General features: G+C 35.6%; 1 protein-coding gene across 1 annotated transcript in view; it reads right to left on the bottom strand.

Annotated features, from left to right (window-relative positions):
• The window catches only part of LOC132733845 (usherin-like), an 80769-nt gene that overhangs the window by 21874 nt on the left and 42929 nt on the right, over positions 1-15966 (bottom strand). Inside the window, exons 26-37 of the mRNA XM_060720564.1 lie at positions 15691-15804; positions 14506-14678; positions 11895-12024; positions 8184-8371; positions 7854-8001; positions 6906-7220; positions 6190-6258; positions 5606-5756; positions 4827-4966; positions 2065-2201; positions 1336-1471; positions 648-896 (exon numbers count right to left, since the gene is read on the bottom strand). Coding sequence (XP_060576547.1) covers positions 648-896; positions 1336-1471; positions 2065-2201; positions 4827-4966; positions 5606-5756; positions 6190-6258; positions 6906-7220; positions 7854-8001; positions 8184-8371; positions 11895-12024; positions 14506-14678; positions 15691-15804 — 1950 coding nt within the window. The remainder of the gene's footprint in view (positions 1-647; positions 897-1335; positions 1472-2064; positions 2202-4826; positions 4967-5605; positions 5757-6189; positions 6259-6905; positions 7221-7853; positions 8002-8183; positions 8372-11894; positions 12025-14505; positions 14679-15690; positions 15805-15966) is intronic.

Below are 15966 nucleotides of genomic sequence, written 5' to 3'. Positions count from 1 at the left end.
TTGTCACGGTTCTAATTATAAGTTCATTCTTTTTCGGGTAATAACTGTTTAATTATCGGAAATCAAAAATTTTTAAGGGTTTTGACAATAACAACCCTACTTGTACATGCAGGGACAGTGACTGTGTTACCTCTGTTAGGGGGTTTCCCAGAATCATCAAATTGTTACAGTTCTCACAGAAGATGTTGCGTAACCTCGATGTGTGGTTAAAGGAAGACGAAATTTTAAAAAAATTAAATTTTTAAACCATTAGGCTGAAAGGGGTGGATCCCAGTTTTACTGTCATTTAAACGGGTTTCCCTAAAATTACAATTTTTTGGTGGTGGGGATGCCCGCTGGCCCTTTGGGAAAAAAACAGAAATTCCCACTTGAAAATGAATTTTTACCTATGGCCCCTTATAAAAATTTTGCAAAAAATAAAAATTTTATTTGAAAAAATTAAAAAAAACTTTTTTTTATATAAATTTCAAGTCAAAAAATTTCCTCTTTTAAATTTTTTTTTCCCTTCCCAAAAATTTTTTTAAGAATTTTTTTTTAAAACCATAAAAAATTTTGTAACAAATGTTAAAAACGGGGAAAGGGGTATGAACAACATTGAGGGATTTTTGTTGTTACTTTTGGTCCATGGGACACCCCCGTCCACCGACCCCAATTGCTGACGGTCAGCCTATATTCATACTCCACGTAAGGAGTCAGACTACTATCATCATCTACATACTTCAATTCAGAATCTGCACTCAATGACACTACAACTGTAGTAACTACTTTGCCCACCAGGCGGCGCTCTATAGTATAAAGGGAGATCACTCCATTGGGATCACCAGGTGGTTCCCAGGTTAGTTCAACTGAAGCTGGTGTTAAGGATACTGCATTTGGTGCTCCAACATTCTCAGGATCTAAAATATGAAAAATATCCCTTTTTCAACAAATTTAAAGAGCTTTTATTTCTTGATTTACTTTTATTTGGTTAAATGTGATTTGATATTTTATACATATATACATTATTCCTGAAGGATAAAAAAACCATATCTATGTTCCTTATCATTTTTATTTTTTTACTTTTAAGTTTTTATTAACTGCATTTATCTTTCTATGAATCATAGATGGATTTCTATATCTAAACTCAACTAAGCAATCAAAAGTACAGTCAGACAGGACAGAAGCGCAGGCATGTCTGAGGTTATGCTTGTGGTGTATGTAAATTAATATCACCAGTAAGGTCAACTCAACCCCTCTGGGACAAAAAAATCCTCCCATAAAATTTTCAGGGAAAGACAAAAGTCCTACCATAAATTTGGCACCTTTATCCCAATGTTGAGAAAGTTAATAACTTACAGTCCTCCTTGGTCCTCTCTGGAGTTGTTTGTGAACTTCTAGTACAACCCCCTGCTGTACACACCTCCACTACAAATGCATAGAAGGTATATGGTCTTAGTTTGTCAGCTCGTAACAGTGTAACATTTCCTGCCGTCTGAAAAGCAAGAAAAAATACATGTGCAAGTTTTATACAAATCTTTTATTCTCACACAATATAATGTCTCATATTAAAGACAGTGTGCAAAGTCTTAAATATTATTTCAGTCTCATTATGAACCACTTGAAATACAGGCCAAGCTTGATGTCAGGTAATGAAATTTACAATGAATTTTACATCAAACACAGTATGGGAATGTAAAATTTCCATTTTTCTTTTTTGAGAATTTACCATAGCATTACTTAGAATTACATCAAATAACTTTCTTTTTGTTGTTGGGTTTTATGTCACACAAACACAGTATAGGTCATATAACGTGTATTATTTCAGACATGAATGGGTACCTGATTAAAACAATCAAGTTAGCTGGATAGCTTCCTCACATGAAAGAAAGAATCCCTATCAGGATTTGAACACAAAGCAAAAAGAGGCAAGTTGTTTGAAGTCAATGACCTTAACCACTTGGCCACATACATTTAACATAAATGGTTTCTACTGAATGGTTACTCAATAATTTTGCATTTAGCATTGAAAATTTAGCATTTTTGCAGATAAGTAAATAATTGTAATGTTAAAAAATATAAACTTACTGATGCCCTGTATTCACCATTCTGATAAACCTTGTACTCAGAAATAATACCATTAGCTGTAAGAGGTGGGGACCATACCAAATCTATGTATCGTGGTCCAATACCTACAATTCTTGCTGGACTGAATCCAACTGGACCTAGAAATATAACAGATAATATAGAAAACAAGTATTAGAAAATAAGAAGTGAACTTCATTGATACTACTTTGGGAGGATTTTGCCTCACATCACTTAAGCTGCTGAAATAACAGCAATAATAACAACAAATCCTTGTTAGTTGATACCTAATCATCAAAATAAAAACTAGAACTGCCACTATCATGGCGTGAATACCCCCGCATACCACTTTGTCAGAATCAACAATGGCCATTTAGAGCTCAAGGACAACCTCCCTGTCTGAGGTTACTAAGCCAGTGCATTGCTAAGTTATGTATTCTACATGCTTCAAATGTGAAAATGTCAAAATCAAATACATGGCGGACAGGACATTCTTTAGCAATTGAGAAGAAAAAAGCTTTTTTTGTCAAGGTCCCTGTGACCTTGACCTTTGACCGCAGTTGACCTCAAAATCAATAGGGCGTCACCTTATAGCATATATATATGCAAATAATGAAGACTGTGCGGTCAAAGGAATCTTTTAAGTTAATGGCTTTGTGAACAAACTTTGAAGTCAAGTCCATATGACCTTGACCTTTGATCCAGTGACCTCAAAATCAAAAGGGGTCATTCTACTAATTCATGATCAACATCCATGCCAAATATGAAGACTGTGGGTCAAAGGAATCTAAAGTTATTGGGCAGACAAACTTTCTCGAAGTCAAAATCCCTGTGACTTGACCTTTGACCTGGTGAACCTCAAACACAATAGGGTCAATCTACTAATCATGACTAACCTCCATTCCAAGTATGAAGACTGATGGGTCAAAAGGAATTATTAAAAGTTATTGGCGGACAATCTTTTTTGAAGTTCAAGGCCCCTGTGACCTTGACCTTTTGACCCAGTGACCTCAAAATCAATAGGGGTTCATCGTACTATCATGACTAACCTCCATGCCAAAATATGAAGACTGTGGGTCAAAGGAATGTTAAGTTATAGGGTGGAAAAGCTTTTTGAAGTCAAGGCCCCTGTGACCTTGACCTTTACCTGGTGACCTCAAAGTCAATAGGGGTCATCTACTAATCATGACTAACCTCCATGCCAAAAATATGAAGACTGTGGGCAAAGAATCTAAAGTCATTGGGGGGACAAGCTTTGTGAATCAAGGCCCCTGTGACCTTGACCTTTACCTTGTTGACCTCAAAGTCAATAGGGGTCATCTACTATCATGACTAACCTCCATGCCAAATATGAAGAGGACTGTGGGTCAAAGGAATCTTAAGTTATTTGGCGGACAAGCTTTTTGAAGTCAAGGCCCCTGTGACCTTGGACCTTTTTGACCTGGTGACATCAAAGTCAATCAGGGGTATCTACTAATCATGACTAACCTCAATGCCAATATGAAGACTACTGGCCAAAGGAATCTTAAGTTAATGGGGGACAAGCTTTTTGAAGGTTCAAGGCCCCTTGGACCTGACCTTTTGAACCTGGTTTGTACCTCAAAATCAATAGGGGTCATTACTTATCATGCTACTAACTCCATGCCAAATATGAAGACTGTAGGTGAAAGGAATCTTAAGTTATTCGGGCGGACAAGCTTTTTTTGGAAGTCAAGGCCCCTGTACCTTGACTTTGACCTAGTTGACCTCAAAATCAATAGGGGTCATCTACTAATCATGGCTAACTCCATCCAAATATGAAGACTTGTAGGTCAAAGGAAGCTTAAGTTATTGGGCGGACAAGCTTTTTAAAGTACAAGGCCCTCTGACCTTGACCTTTGGACCCAGTGACCTCAAAATCAAATAGGGGCTCATCTACTAATCATGACTAACCTCCATGCCAAATATGAAGACTAGGGTCAAAAGGAATCTTAAGTTATTTGGGGCGACAAGAAAAAACCGACGGACAGCCGGACGGACGGCCGGACAAGCTGATTCCAGTATACCCCCCTTACAACTTTGTTGTGCAGGGGTATAATAATGAATTAGATTAATTTTGTGACATCAACAAAATATTTTAAAATATTTACCAGTCTATGTGCTTCTAGTAAACAGAAGCTGAAAATTTAGATTCCTGTTCAACTTTAAAACCACCGTACTTGAAAATAACAATACAACAATTTTTGAAAGATAGTCCAACAAAAAACATTGTAACTGCACATTTATTTTGTATTTGTTAAGTTTTAAGTGACATGGATACTTTAAGAGGTCATTTTTGGGACTCTCCAGTTCTATTGGAGGGAGAAGATTTCAGATGCTGTCAAGATATGAGCCGCGTCACAACAAAACAAACATAATGCGTTTGCGACCAGCATGGATCCAGACCAGCACGCGTATCCGCGCTGTCTGATCAGGATCCATGCTGTTCGCTTACCAACCCTATTACAGGTAGAGAAACTGATAGCGAACAGCATGGATCCTGATCAGACTGCGAGGATGCGCAGGCTGGTCTGGATCCATGCTGGTCGAAAACGCACCATGTTGGTTTTGTCATGGTGCAGCTCATATTATTTTAGGCAGGTACCTCGGTAACTGTACTTCTGAATGGCATATATATTTATTCCAGCTAAAATACATTGCTAAACATTGAAAAATATTTCCTTTTTTTAAAACAGTACATCTTTGTAAAAAAAGAAAAAAAAAACAAAAAAACCCAAACAACTTACGATCTTGTCTAGTTGTGGCAGTGACCCAGTCTGATCTTGTTAATCCATTAGAATTTTCTGCAACCAGTCGAAACTCATACTCTTTGTAGGCAATAAGATTTTCTTTGGTATACGTAAATGAAGTTGTAGGTCCAAATATGCTGATGAATATAAACCATGTGAAAAAGTTAAGCTAACATACAGATATAAATTGAAAAATTACAGGTTATCTTACACCAGCTGCAGGTACAGACCGGAATATCTAGCACGAGGGTAATCGTTTACACTCTGCCAAGTTACTAGAGAGCTAGATTATAAGAATCTTACACCAGCTGCAGGTACAGACTGGAATATCTAACACGAGGGTAACTGTTTATGACGGTAACAAAGCTTGCCAAGTTTCCGATAAATAGTTACCTGAGAGCTAGATATTCCTGTTTATGACAACAGCCGGTGTTTGATTCTTTTTCTTGCATATTACAGATTAATGATATTCCAAAAAGAAATTACAATGACTGATATTTTCATTTAGTCCTTTTTGGTATAGCAGAGTATGAATTTACAACTCTATTCATAACAGCTTCTGACGTTACCCTAAGAACACCATTCATGTAAAACACATGCAAAGGTGTAAACAGTTGGTAATCCTGTCTGATATGGCAAAGAAAACTAATTTTTACACAAATGTTTATTTGAGCAAAATATCATATATCTTTAAACTCTATATTACTATTTTTACTCCAAGTTGTACCTCAAAACTAGTGCAAATTTTTACGAAGTTGTTCAAAATATAAACTTACTCTTCAACTAGAGCTCCTTCAATTTTCTCCCTGAACTGTAGGACATATTTGGCAGTATCTAGGGAATTCTCCCTTCCCACAGTGCTCCATGTTGCTGTAATTGTAGTAGGTGTCTGTGAGAGAAGATCAGGGGACTTAACTCCATCTGGAGCTGCAATGATAAAAATACATTTCGAAAATAGTTATGTCCCTTAAAGAGTTGAAAAATTTACATATATCAAAAAAAAAAATGCAATGCTCAAAAAAAAAAATTTTCATATTAACAACAAAGGCTAATGTTAGATAAGATATCTGTATATCAAACGATCTATCAAAAATCTTTTTTCCATACTGTAAAGAATGATGTTCTCATTACTTTATTAAAACTATTCCTTATTTTGTTGCAATGTCAAACTAAAGTTTCTGAAAACAGCTTTATTTTAAATGTTGAGCAAAAATTCAAAACTTCTTTTAAAATGTTTTTTTGATATTTTATTTTTAAATACCCAAACAAAAGTCAAGTCTCCTTTTTTAAAAAGTCAATTTTTACTTTCTAAATTCCCATATTTTAATGTTAAACATAAATATAATGTAAGAAAACTTACAGCCTGGTGGCATATCAGCAGTCATGACATTCCCAAGTTTTGGAACCCCATGTTTTTTAAAGCATTCCCCTTTGGCCCGTTTTTTGAAAATTGGGAAATCACTGGTGTAATTTTAAACCCAAATTCATCAAAAGTTTTGTGACCGATCAAATTTACGTCTGTTTTGCCCCAGTGCTGAAATCCCAAGCTTTCTAAAGAGAAAAAAAAATGGGCATGGTTTTAAAAAATTTTGGCATTTCCTCTAAAGGGAAAGTCTAAATTTTTGTTTTAAAAATTTAATGCTTTTAATGCTATTTGGGAAAAATGACCCATGATATTTCCTCTAAGATTCTGTACTTGTCCTTAGTGCCCAGCAAATAACTGCCGGCGACCACAAAAACATGTAAATCAATTCCATCTTCAGGAAAATCAAGAAGTTTTAGACATTATTTTAGTATAAATAAACTTCAAATTCAATATTCAAAAGTTCCAAATGTATATTAACCTAATTTTCTTCCTATTTGGTAAATGAATCAAAAATTAAATGAGCAAACAATACAATGTACCTTTATAAATAGAATATGCTAAACAGTTGCTATATTAAGAACTTGAAACCTTACCTTTTCTTCCATCTTGATATTTTTTACATAATTAATCTAAAATCTTTTATGAAATCTTTATTTAAATTCTATGTGACTGCAAATATAAGATATATGTATTTGCTATAACATAATTACCAATATCTGTATAAAACAATCCGTCAAAGTAAACATCAAAGAACATGTTTCCATGAGGTTTCTCCGGCACTGTCCACTTCACGCTGACCGTCCTGGCATCATCTACTCTCAAATCCATGGTAACGAAACCTTCTGGCTTGGACTCTTGAGTGTAAGCCTTGGTCTGTTTGCTTGAGCTACACCCAGCCTTGGTGCATGCTACCACTCTGAACACATGTTTACTATAGGGGGCAAGACCTCCCACATCGTAAAACATGTTTAGTCCCACGTACTTTGGTATCTCATTGTGAAACAGCTGGTACTGAGTTATCTGCCCTGATGGAAAATAAAAAGTAAATCAATAATTTCAAAGTTTGTAAAGACAAGAAGGTCGGGAAGTACAGTTGTTTCTGGTCTTGCCAAAAAAAATGTAAATCATCAGGACAACATCTTCAAAAGATATTTCAATTTAACAATATTGAGAAGGAAAGTATAGTAGAGTTATGTCACATGAAGAATTTTGTATGAGATATCAAATTATGTGTTTTCCACAAAACAGTGGCCTTATGGTAAAGTTGGTCTCTTAACCAAGAAATCATAAGTTTGAGCTCTGCTAAGATCATGGCGTTCCGTAAGGTAACTGGATATCTTTCTCACATGAAAGAATCCATTACAAAGTTTGTCAGGACTTGAAAACACACTAGTGTGGGGCAAGTGGTTTAAAGTCAACCACCTTAACCACTCCTCTGCCCTGGTTGCCCTTTGTAATGGTTAGTTTCAGGAAGAAATTTGAGAGATTTATATTAATTGTTAGAGCTTGTTATACAATCAAGCTTAAATACTTGTAGATATGAAGTAGGGGACACTGAAAATGTAATTAAACATGGTTACACATTGTCGGAAATTCCAAAAACACATGGAAAATTACATAATGTACTTTTAAAATAAAATTTACAAACAAAATTTTACCATTTGGTAAGCCTGGTTCATCCCACTCTACATGAAGCTGTGATGGACTAGGGGAGGTAACTGTAGGAGGCTGCATCAAGGACGGGGAACTTTCAGCAGTTGTTATAACTGACGCTTCACTCAGTGTACACCCTCCACCAGTACATGCCTATAAAATAAAAGAACAAATATGTCAATGCAATCTGACCAGGCTTTATACTGATATCTGACTAACTTCAAATTTTTATCTTGTTCTCCCTGAAATTGATAATGGACAGTTCTAAAAATGGAAGCTGGACGAGTCTATTTTAGAAAAATAGCAAGTAGAGGATTAATTATTTATATACAAACCGAGAGTGTGATATAGTAAGTACTGCCAGCAGTCAGGTCGGGTATCACATAGTCGAGGAATAAATCTGTATTGTTGTATATAACAGTTCCAAGCTCGCCTTCTACGGTAGACTTGTACAACAGGTAACGTTCTAGTACACCGTTCAACTGATCTGGTGTCTCCCAACGTGCCTCAACGCTTGACCTACCTGATGGAACAGATTAGATAAAGACATAATATGAGCCGCATCACAACAAAACCAACATAATGCATTCGCGCAGTCTGATCAGGATCCATGCTGTTCGCTTACAAGCCCTATAACAAGTAGAGAAACTGATAGCGAACAGCATGGATCCTGATCAGACTGCACGGACGCGTAGGCTGGTCTGGATCCATGCTGGTCGCAAACCCATTATGTTGGTTTTGTCATGATGCGGTCATATAAATCGAAATACTATTTAAACTGATATAAACAGACTTACCATACTTCATTTGACTTTATTAGCAGGTATATTTAAAGTCATACAAGGAGTTTTACATTGAGCAATATACATTTATTTATAGTTGCCAAAGGAAACTCATATGTGACTTACTCCAGAAGACTATTGGTATTTTTTTTTGTCATTGAAGATGGCAAAAATAACTTCATTCTAGAAGAATCAACTGGTTCCTTAAAGTGAAAGTATGCCCCATCAAAATGAAAATGGTAAGTATATGGGTAAAAATCAAAATAACTTTATATTTTTCCATGATTGTTTACATCTTTATATTCTTACTCACATAAATAAGCAGTAACTCATATGGCCCTTAGAAATTTCTATAAATAATTGTCTGATCATAAAATTTTTTTCTGGAATGAAATAAACAAACATGTAGCACAGACAACCACTTATCAAATACAATGAAAAGTAAAATGCTAATTTATGCATGACCTATGTATCATTCAAAACAATCAAACACAACAAAAACATCACCTTAAGCATTAATACCAACTTTTTAAACGTTAAATTAATTAATTTTTTTTAACGTTAAATTAATTTTTTTATCATTTTTTTTATTTATTAAATTAATCTATAACATGTACTGCATGAGCATTTTGTGAAAAATGACTGTTTTCATTGAAAAGTCTCCCGTAACAAATTCAAATTGCTATAAAACTATAAAATTGCTTCAATACTAATCAAACTTGGCACAAATGTTAACTGGACCATTACTTTTGCAACAACATGCTCAGTCTTACATTTCCTGTTACCTTGGCAATGAGGGGACATCTCAAAATTGCCAAAAATCACTACTTTGCATTGATTTTTTCCATCAAAATTGATTTCAAAGTGCTGCAACTTCTCAATGGATCAGCGTTGGTTACACGTTACCTTTAAATGTTCGACCTTGGGTCATTTTTAGCCTCTAATAAGTCCAAAATTTTCTTGGCCACGAGGGGCCTGCTGTCCCACTTCAAACCCCCAAACAGAAGGGGGCACTTCCCCCTTCTGGCAAACCCTTGATGTATCTTTTGGATAGGGGGTGCACCGAAAAAGTGGTCACTTTTTTAAACAACATTTCACAAACAAAAACAAGTGTTGGGGGCCTAAATAAGGCAGTTTTTACCATTTGGGACAACAAAAAGGGGAGGGGGTGAAAAAGGTGTGTATATTTGGTAATGGGTTAAAATGTTACTTTAGCTTGAGTAAAAAAGGAATCAAAATATTGACAATATTTTTTTTTTTTACAATCACAGCAAAATACGGTAACAAAGCACACACACAAAAGAAAGAGATAAAATTTCAGTATTTTTTAACGCAAATTACCTACTGTAACATTGACTGATTTTAGCAATGATTTTTTATTAAAACATTTCCTAAAGATTTTCACTTTTCTTAACATAAATATACATATTGATAAAGTTTTGTTTTTAAGTACATGTATTAAGCATGAAATAATTGAATATTTTTGTTTTTGTTTTTTATCATTCACATCATTTATTTACTATGCTGTAGAATCATGTCTTTAAAAAAGATTTACCAATAATTATAAAACATTAATAACATCTAAAAATGATTCATGCAAAATCTTAAAAAAGCAAACTTGTCACAGCAAACTCCCCTACCTTCAAATACACCTAAAGCATAATGAGTAATAAATCATTAATTGAATGATGACTAAAAAACTCTGTTTTAAAGTTGTGCTGACCCAACAGCCAAATTTAGAGGAAAGAAAACAAGTCATGTATTTTATATATCCGTCTGAACAATAATGTGCAAATTTTACCTGTATTAATAAAATGCCTTAGAATAAAGATCACTTCTTTCCTCACTGGTCTTTACAAGAAAACATTCGACTATATATAATACAAATTTATGTTTACATTGTTAAAGTATGACAAAGCTTTTAAAAGGACTCCACTGAGGTATTTTGACATGATGGGACTGAAAATATTTTTTCCAGATATAAATGTACCATTAGATGTAGGTTTAGACCACTAATCTTTGTGCAAAATTTCAGATCATTCGCGCACTTCGATTTTCCAGAATAATTATTCAAATTGTAAAAAAATGACCCAAAATGAAAAGCGTTTAAACGCTTTTCACTCAAATCTAGCTAAGAAAATCATTAAAATATGATTTTCAATTTATTTCATAGTATATTCTTAACTATCTTTGCATATATTTCTGTTTAAAGTGCCCCAGCGCATTTATGTAAGAAATTCAAATGTTATGTTTTTAGGCTTTTAAACCTCAGTGGAGTCCCTTTAACCAGCTGGAACCAAAACTTATTAGCCTTTGCCACCAATTTAGTGCCTGGCCTTTCTGCACATCCAAGCAGTCTGGCCAGGCTTTATAACAAACTTTAAATTTCCATCTTGATATCCCCAATATTGATAATGAACATTTCTTTAAATGGAAAATGGACAAGTCCTAAATAAAAATGGTTTGAATTTTATTGGGCTAAATGAATTGTCTTTTCTTTGTTTGTTTAATCTGGTTTTACTGGTGGAGGAAGACCTCAGGTGCCCTTCTGTGCATTTATCCAGGCACAACCGGGCACCTGAGTAGAATCACTGACATTCTGTAAACTAGCTTGATAGCTTCCTCACATGAAAAAATACAAATTCCCTATTGGGATTTGAACCCACAGCTGTGAGGGGAAAGTGGTTTGAAGTCAACTACCTTAACCACTCAGCCACGGATGCCTAAAATGACTTGTCTATGCTACCAGTGTACTGTAAGGCAAGCATTTACATCCATGCCATGTCGTCTTACCAGACATTATAACACATTACAGCTAATGTTATGTATTTTGATACTGAATTCCATTTTTATAAATAATGGGCAGTTCAAAACTCAAAACAAGACTTACCCATCATACAAATTACAAATGTGTCCCTACCAGGTTAAATATCTTATATAGACTTGTCCATCTTTTTATCTGGACAAGACCATTTATCATTTATAGGTGAAATTTTGAAATATGTACTGAATGAATAGCCAACACTGCAAAGCATGATCAGATGCCACAGATGTGCCCCATAATCAAGTGGCATGAATGTGCCTGTTGATCTTAGTCTGCAATGATAGCATGGGTGGATTTTGTAGCCGCAAGCAGGCTAGGGGTTAAGCTTGTAAAGGGTTCAATTTTAACAAATCATGGAGAGGAATATATTTTTTTTACACACATTTTTTTTGCAAGCACTTGGTTTTACAGAAGAACAAAAATATTCCAAAAATATATACCTAATGCAGTCAATATTGGAGCACCTACAAATTTAGGTCTTAGCTGAGCAGTGCTTAGAGTAGCCGATGGTCCCTGGGTACACCCGACCTTGGTACAAGCCTTTAGATAGAACACATATGAGGTGTACTCCTGTAACAAATAAAACACATAATCATATGGTGAAATCTTATATTAGTCATACATAGTTATGGTGTTGTTATAAATATTTATATACAAATTTTGGAATGGAAATTCTAATATAGAAGTATAAAGTAGTTCTATGTATTCATTTAATGTTTAAACTGGGGCTTTAAGAAATACTGACAATTTATATGTTGTTCTATATGCCTCTCTATGCATTAAAAGAAGTAAAAGTAGGCACCCAAGTAGAACCAACAAACCCCTGTAAGCCCCATGTAGCTTAGCTCTATACATCAGCAATCAATGCCATGTTTAGCATTCGTGTTGCCCAGTGATCAATATATAAATGATTAACTTAAGGTTATTCTAAGTCATGGTTTTTATCTTTAAGATCTACTTCTGAACAAATGATTATTATGATTGCATCTTGAAATCAAATAAACTGACCCTTGTCCTAGAAAGCATATACAACTTGAACAAGATATGTTTGTAAAACATGTATGCCCCCTATCAGCAGCCAATTATTCATGTGATAAGGTAATTATGCATGACTTCTGACCCAGTGATCAAACAATTGAATAAGGGTTATCAAGTATCTACTGGTCATGACCTTGACCTTTGACCCCTTGACCAAAACTCCAATAAGGGGTCATCTACTGATCATGACCAATCACCATATTCAAGTTTGAAGTCCCTAGGCCTAAGGGTCTTTCGTTATTGATCGGGGAACCATTTTTACCTACAAGGTCAATGTGACCTTGACCTTTGACCACTTAACCCCAAAATCAATAGGGGTCATCTGTTGGTCATAACCAATCACCATACCAAGTTTGAAGTTCCTAGGCCTAAGGGTTCTTTTGTTATTGATCGGAAACCGTTTTTACCCAAATGGTCAATGTGACCTTGACCTTTGACCCCTTGACCCCAAAATCGTTAGGGGTCATCTACTGATCATGGACCAATCACCATACCAAGTTTGAAGTTCCTAGGCCTAAGGGTTCTTTACTTATTGATCGGAAACCGTTTTTGCTTACAAGGTCAATGTGACCTTGACCTTTTGACCCCTTGACCCCAAAATCAAAAGGGGTCATCTACTGATCATGACAAATCACCATACCAAGTTTGAAGTTCCTAGGCCTTAAGGTTCTTTAGTTATTGATCGGAAACCGTTTTTACCTACAAGGTCAATGTGACCTTGACCTTTAACCCCTTAAAAATCCAAAATCAATAGGGGTCATCTACTGATCATGACCAATCACCATATTCAAGTTTGAAGTCCCTAGGCCTAAGGGTTCTTTCGTTATTGATCGGAAACCGTTTTTGCTTACAAGGTCAATGTGACCTTGACCTTTGACCCCTTGACCCAAAATCAATAGGGGTCATCTACTGATCATGACCAATCACCATATCAAGTTTGTAGTCCTAGGCCTAAGGGTTCTTTCGTTATTGATCGGAAAAACCGTTTTACCTACAAGGTCAATGTGACCTTGGACCTTTGACCACTTAACCCCAAAATCAATAGGGGTCATCTGCTGGTCATAACCATCACCATACCAAGTTGAAGTTCCTTAGGCCTAAGGGTTTCTTTTTGTTATTGATCGGAAACCGTTTTTACCCAAATGGTCAATTGACCTTGACCTTTGACCCCTTGACCCCAAAAATCGTTAGGGGTCATCTACTGATCATGACCAATCACCATACCAAGTTTGAAGTTCCTAGGCCTAAGGGTTCTTTACTTATTGATCGGAAACCGTTTTTGCTTACAAGGTCAATGTTGACCTTGACCTTTGACCCCTTGACCCCAAAAATCAATAGGGGTCATCTACTGATCATGACAAATCACCATACCAAAGTTTGAAGTTCCTAGGCCTTAAGGTTCTTTAGTTATTGATCGGAAACCCGTTTTTGCTTACAAGGTCAATGTGACCTTGACCTTTGACCCTTGACCCAAAATCAATAGGGGTCATCTACTGATCATGACAAATCACCATACCAAGTTTGAAGTTCCTAGGCCTTAAGGTTCTTTAGTTATTGATCGGAAACCGTTTTTGCTTAACAAGGTCAATGTGACCTTGACCTTTGACCCCTTGACCCCAAAATCAATAGGGGTCATCTACTGATCATGACAAATCACCATACCAAGTTTGAAGTTCCTAGGCCTTAAGGTTCTTTAGTTATTGATCGGAAACCGTTTTTGCTTACAAGGTCAATGTGACCTTGACCTTTGACCCCTTGACCCCAAAATCAATAGGGGTCATCTACTTGTCATGACCAATCACCATACCAAGTTTGAAGTTCCTAGGCCTAAGGGTTCTTTAGTTATCACTCGGAAACCATTTGGTCTACGGACCGACGGACCGACGGACCGACGGACCGACGGACCGACAAGTGCAAAGCAATATACCCCCTTTTTTTCAAAAGGGGGCATAATAACATATGGCAGTGATTCAACAAGGGTTTAGAAAAAAATTAAGTATAGAAAGCACATACCCTTAGTTCATCAGTAACATTGAAAGCAGTGGAAGCCCCTGTGTAGACCAATTTTCCATCCATATACAGGAAATATCCAGTCAGGAGACCATTAGGGGCTGCAGGAGGGTCCCAGGTCACGTAAATGTGTCTGGTCCCCGACTTACCACTCGGGGCAGGGACACGCTCTGGCACTATTTAAATACAGAAAAGTTTATCTAGTGTAAAGGAAACTATGAGTAAAGGAAATAATAGTAACAATTTGGTTGAAGATACAGTAATTGGCAAAAATGATTGTAGAAAAACCAATTACTACAGTACAAATCCTTGAAGACTCATTTGGCCACTTACTGTCAAAATGAATTAAGCACTGGAACAAAATAGGACTTTGCAAAAAATAAAATTCTAACACTCTTCACACCATATCACTATCAAACAGATAGGGCAATCAAGTGCGTTATTACACTATATATGCACAGCATTAAAAAGCAGGAACACTTATATTTAATATGATGTCATATATGATGATGTCAATAAACCAAATGATGTCAAGAAAATGTCTTCTATGCTACTTTTATCAATTCTCTTTCTTATTAGCATATTAGAATGGAAAATGATCTTAATTCTTCTTGCATTATATAGAGGATATTGAATGAGTGTAAGTTCAATACTGAATTTATTGCATGAGTTGAATAAAATTATATTATGCGAGCCTCTTGCAAGCATAATATTATTTAATTCAATGAGTGCAATAAATTCAGTAATGAACTTACATGAATTTAATATTCTATTTATCACATACCCAAAATAAAGACCCTTTAAAGTGAAATTAAAGTCATTTTTCATTGACGCGCCTTTAGTATAACGCTAACATTTAGCGCGTCTTTACACTATGTTTGTGTAACGCTAATGATGTCACATCAAAATATATGCACGGCCGTGCAATACCATATTTACGGAGTCGCAAAATCGGCACGGGTGTGTGATAAAGTATAATAATGCATGGTTTTTCGTTCAAATGCTTTGTAATTAATCACTCAGGCCTGTCAGCCTTCGTGATTATATTCCTAGAACCATGCATTATTCTGCCACAATGCACCCAAAATTGATATCTATTTCCTAAAAATCATTACATAAATTGCTTGATTTCAGTACATAAACATAAAAGATACATGAGATACACTATATGAAAATATTAATCTTTACCTTCCTCATTTGTTGTAATCGGCAAACCATCTGGACTAACAGAACATCCCCCTGATGTACAAGCCACCATCTTGACACTGTAACTTGTAAATGGAATAGTCCCTGTCATATTCCCTGCAAATATGATTTTTAAACAAATAAAGGGAAGAAATTGTACAGAAAACATTATACGGATTATCTCCCTTTTATACAAAGAAAATGAAAAGAAAAAATGAAAGCTTTGAGCTAAAATGACATGAAAGCACTGAAATCCAGTTCTCCTGTTTGTTTAAAATG

Source organism: Ruditapes philippinarum, unplaced genomic scaffold (genome assembly GCF_026571515.1).
Source record: "Ruditapes philippinarum isolate M1 unplaced genomic scaffold, ASM2657151v2 ctg1319_1_1_1_1, whole genome shotgun sequence".
Classification (NCBI taxonomy): Eukaryota; Metazoa; Mollusca; class Bivalvia; order Venerida; family Veneridae; genus Ruditapes; species Ruditapes philippinarum.
Note: the sequence above shows the minus strand (reverse complement) of the source record. Positions and strands in the feature narration are given on the sequence as shown.